General features: G+C 31.3%; 1 protein-coding gene across 1 annotated transcript; it reads right to left on the reverse strand.

The window, feature by feature from the left end:
* Positions 1-239: 239 nt before the first annotated feature.
* LOC114333479 (uncharacterized) lies at positions 240-4,304 on the reverse strand. The gene is made up of 2 exons (XM_028283364.2): positions 4,045-4,304; positions 240-1,546 (listed from the first exon to the last, which is right to left on the reverse strand). The coding sequence occupies exon 2, from the start codon at positions 1,493-1,495 to the stop codon at positions 716-718; it is 780 nt and encodes a 259-aa protein (XP_028139165.2). The 5' UTR covers positions 1,496-1,546; positions 4,045-4,304; the 3' UTR covers positions 240-715.
* Between the last annotated feature and the right edge of the window lie 939 nt (positions 4,305-5,243).

Raw genomic sequence — 5,243 nt, forward strand, 5'->3', positions numbered from 1 at the left:
TCAACTCTAACTGAATCAACTTAAACTGTAACATATATAGTACAATGCCGGCAAAAAAATCTTTACATTGCCAAATAAATCACCAAATTTGAGGACAATTTGCATGCGTTCTGTCTGCGCTTGGAGGGTAGGGTAGGGGAGGGGGATAGCGTACTTGCGACGGCAATTATCTGTAGTTTACGGACCCCTTGGCTAATTTGGGGTATTCTGCGCGTTTGCACTGTAAACAGTTGATTAGTAAAAGTTGATTTTAAATATAAAATGAAGATTTTTATTCAACATTTCCTAGTAAAAGTAGACTCCAACTAGAAAAAATATACTCTTCCCAATGCCATTCAGTAAGAGTTTATTCTTTCACAACATAAACAAAAACGACCGATTCTAGAAATAAAATGTTATTGGATATGTTCAAATCGTCATAAGTAGTTAAAACAGTCAAAACAAAGAGATGCGTACTCACCAAAAAACACGTGAGATTCTACATTTATTTAATCGATCCAGGAATAGTCAACTCAAACTAGTAAGAGTTGATTCTCTTTTTCTCGCGATCTACTTTCACTAACAAGAGCTAGGAAGAGTCTACTTCAACTAGTAAAAGTTAAAATAAACTCTTACTGCTCCTTTTAGTTTGAATTGATTCGAACTAGGAATAGTCAACTCTAACTGAGAATTAACTTGAGACTGGAACTGTAACATATACACATATATTGTTGAATTAGGTATATGAGTTTTTAACAACGCTATCAATTTGAGAAATCAACGTGTTTAAATGATCCTCGTGAATACTTGATCCCCGAGATAGGTCCTTCAATATATTATCAACATCGAGGATATTATTGTACGACGTGTTCTTGAGAGCATAAATCATTATTCCAATCGGGAGGAAAAATCTGTTTTGCATCAGCATTTTAAATACTTCCAGTGCTTCTTGGTTAAAGCTGTACACATTTTTCAAAGAGAAAAACCATGTTTGCCGTGTTAAGTACAAGATTTCTAGAATTTCGCAGGATATATTCAAAATAGATCCCCTAATTCGACTTTCCTTTTCGAACTTCATGACGAATGTTTTAAGATCATCCACGCTGTTGTTGATAGGTAACTTTTTGCCTAATGTTTCGAAGATGTCAATTTCTTTTGAAATAACGACCTCTCTGCTGTATTTTTGTCCGGTAAACTTTTTTAACATTCTTAGGAATATATGCATCGTTGTGTCTTGATTTCCAATAAATTTCGTACAGAGGAAGACTGTCGCGATTAGTGTAAGACAATGATCGTCCACGTCTTCGTATCTTGATTTCTTTTCTTTCAAATAAAGTTCTAGAATGTCCACTGAATAGGCAAATACGTGGAGATCTTGTTTAATAATGTTGCATGTTTCTCTTACTAACATTATAGATTTTGTTTCTAAAATTGGCTCGACGTACCTTCCTTCGTTTTTTAACATTTCGCCTAACCAGTCTACCAACAGCTCGTTTTCGACATCAGTTAGACTCATTTTTTGTTTTATTTTTTAAGTGTGTTGGAAACTTCTAGTAGAATTTGCGATCTGAAAAAAGGAAAAACACTCTAAAATAAATCATTACAATAAAAAAGATTACTTAATGGGCATTGCTATTATACAGGGTGTCTAGAAACTCTCCCGATAAACCAACACCGGAGATTCCTCAGATAATTTTAAGATAATTTAACCCAATTCATCTAGTCCGAAAATGCTTCCAAAAGTTCACCCAAATGAAGAGTAGGATACTAAGCTCTAGGCTAGGATATGATGCGATGGTCTCTGTACCCGTACGGGAGCTAGAGCTCTTTAAAGATGGCGTATTGTAACTAGTTTCTTTTTTAAAATAGCTCCAGAACGTTTCTATTTAGAAAAACGAAAACTGGTACGTCTATTTATATTCCAGAGATAAATCGATTCTATCAATTGCGAATTTCTAGTACCGGTTACAGGCGTCCGTTTTGCGTAGGGCAACAGTTACTTTATCGCATAACTTTTTTGTCTTTAACTTTGAAGTATTTTTGACACTGGATTATTAAATTCTGAGGTGTACTAGTACTAAAAGATGGTCTTGATTGAAGCCGGTAGGATGCACCGTTTTCTAGTAAAATCGATTTGAAAATTTTTCGTTTTTTGAATTTGCAATTTTTTTTTTCAAAATAAAACGGTGTATTTTATCTACTTACAGAACTTTTAGTACTAGAATACCTCATAATTTGCGAAAGCGATAAAGCAATAAAATAACCGTTGACCTACCCAAAACGGATGCCTATGACCAGTACTGGAAATTCGCAATTGATAAAATCGATTCATCTCTATAAGAAAAACCAGTATGTCAGAAGGCAAACAAATACTACCAGCTTTCGTTTTTCTAAATAGTTTTTTGAAAATTTTTTTCAAATTCAAAAAACGAAAAATTTTCAAAACGATTTTTCTGGAAAACGGTGAATCATATCGACTTACGGGGCTATTCTAATGTAAGAGTACGAAATTCATATACTTTTTGGGAAATTTCTAAAATAAAAAGTACTGTACCAATTATTGTTTTGAAAATTTGCATGAACATTTATTTTAAAAAGAAGTACATGCGAAACAATTTTCATAAAAAATATATTGAAAATTAAACGATTTATGCGCCATCTACTGTCACCGTGAAAATAAAAACATAGCTCCACTGCTGCAGTGATTGAGACTAATAGAGATCCTGAAACATAAAATTTCAAAGTGATTATTGAAATAAATATATGTTATTTCATATACCATCAACTAGGATTTTTAAATATTAAAATTTGGAAAAATGACGAAGTGTTGAAATTTTTTTTTAAATTAGCTAAAACATTTTCAGTTTCAAAAACCGCCAAATTGATATTTTTTATTCGATCAAAAAACCCCTAGTTGATGGTATTGAAAATAACTTATATTTCAATAATAACTTTGAAATTTTATGGTTCAGGATCTCTATTAGTCCCAATCACTGCAGCAGTGGAGCTATGTTTTTATTTTCACGCTGCCAGTAGATGGCGCACAAATCGTTTAATTTTATATATTTTTTTATGAAAATTGTTTTACATGTACTTCTTTGTATGGTAAATGTTCATGCAAATTTTCAAAACAATTGGTACTTTTTATTTTAGAAATTCCCAAAAAAAGTATATGAATTTCGTACTTTTACACTAGGATAGCCCTTAAAGCAAAACTACCTTTTAATACTGGAATAACTCAGACTCAGAGATTAATAATCCAGTGTCAAAATTAAAAATAAAAAAGTTATGGAATAAAATATAACAATTGACCTATCTAAAACGGACGCCCTTGACCGGTACTAATTCAGTAGAAATTCGCAATTAATGTAATCAATTTATCTCTGGAAGATAAATATGCGTACCAGTTTTCGTTTTTCTAAATAGAAACGTTCTGGAGCTATAAAAAAAAAAACAAATTACAAGACGCCATATTTAAAGAGTTCTAGGTCCCTTAAGAAGCATTTTCAGACCATTTTAGATGAATTGGGTTAAATTATGTTCAAATTATTACCTGAGAAATCTCCGGTTTTTATTTGTCGGTAGAGTTTCTGGACACCCTGTATAATCGTCCATAAAAAGAATATAATATGAAAGAAAAATTGATTAATTAGCAGAGAATACTCTCCTATTTTTATTTGAATGGCAAATTCTAAAATTTAAACAATTGTTAAACACCATGGACTTGTATTTCCTCCTGAAACTATGTAACCAACAATTCAACCAAACAGCATACGCCCGCCGCCAGAGAATTATAAAATGAATGCCACACCGAAAAAAGTAAATTTTTATGAATTAAAATTTATAAATTAGTACAAATAATATCAGTCATCAAAAGTCCTCAGTGTATAATAGGTATATTAAACAATAATTAATTCAGGCATGCTCTTATGAAAAAGTTATTTATGAAATTTCGTAACCAGTTTTAATTCAAAAGTTCTCATATGTTACAAATATATGCAACAAAAACTTTGTGTGGTTATATTAATTTTCTTATAATAATGCATTTTGAAGTATTGTACTTACCTTTTACTACGAGACTTTTACTGTTTTTACTTTATAATCTCAACGTTTTTCGGATACAGATACAGAAAAGGATAAATCATGGGTACATGATTTTTTTATTAACTTTTGTACCTACTTAATATTTTGCGTTCTACCTAATATTACTATTATTATTCATTTTCATTTCCTTATTACTTACTCTTGTTAATACATGTTAACATGTAAAAAACTTTTCAGCATAAATTAAAATAATATGATTCAAAAAATCAACAACAACAAAACATATTTTGACATTAACCAACGAACTGTCAATACTGATGGAATGGGAATGGGCATGAAGCGAATTTAATGCGGTCAGGATAAGTAGGCGAGTGTGGCAGCAACCCCTAAATCACATCATGGGCTAATCAGCAAAATACAAGGAAAAGTTATTTACCAGCAATTTTATTGCTGGAATCGAATCTTATGATCCAATATATTAATAATATAGGTATGCAAAGTCCGCAGATAGTGTGCTACTTTTTTTATAAACAAAATGGCGTCCGAAAATCGTGTTTTTTTTCAGTTTTTGCTCAATAACTTTAAAGATTTTAACTTTACACCAAAAACACCCAAATAAAAATTCACCGTAATTAAATTCTTCATAGAGACGTGTTCTGCCGATTTGCTTTGACGAAAATTTTCCCCGGAAAATGCGGGTTTTTCCAACAAAATATTTAATTTTCAACTAAAATTTTAGATAAGTAATTGTTTATCAATAATTAAATAGCTTGGTAATATAAAAGCCCTTTTCGTATAGATTATAATTGCAGAAGTCGATGGAAATTGAATAAACAGTTTAGCAACAATTGAATTGTTAATTAAAAATTTACGGTCGCTATAATAACCACAATAATTATGATACATAAGAATAACTATGATTTTTGTATAAAAAGACACTGTACCTATTAGTCCTGTCGCCAGGGGGGGTACAACGGCCTCGTTAATTCAGATGGACTTACCCAAATTTTTTTTATGTATTTTGACCCGTAGAACACGAATTTTTTGGGTAACAGTTGATCCGGATGTCGATAAGATTGTTATAGACCAAGAACTTGAGGAATCAAATAACAGCGATTTTTGGCAAAACAAAACAATATTTTGTATTTTTTGGGTCATTTTAAGCAAAAAATATTTCTACAAGTTTTTTAGTAGGATGCACAGTTTTCGAGATAAACGCG

The sequence above is a fragment of the Diabrotica virgifera genome, chromosome 1 (assembly GCF_917563875.1).
Source record: "Diabrotica virgifera virgifera chromosome 1, PGI_DIABVI_V3a".
In the NCBI taxonomy this organism is placed as follows: domain Eukaryota; kingdom Metazoa; phylum Arthropoda; class Insecta; order Coleoptera; family Chrysomelidae; genus Diabrotica; species Diabrotica virgifera.

Excerpts from the sequence above, each read along its gene's own strand:
- LOC114333479 (XM_028283364.2), bottom strand. The coding sequence starts at position 1,495 with ATGAGTCTAACTGATGTCGAAAACGAGCTGTTGGTAGACTGGTTAGGC.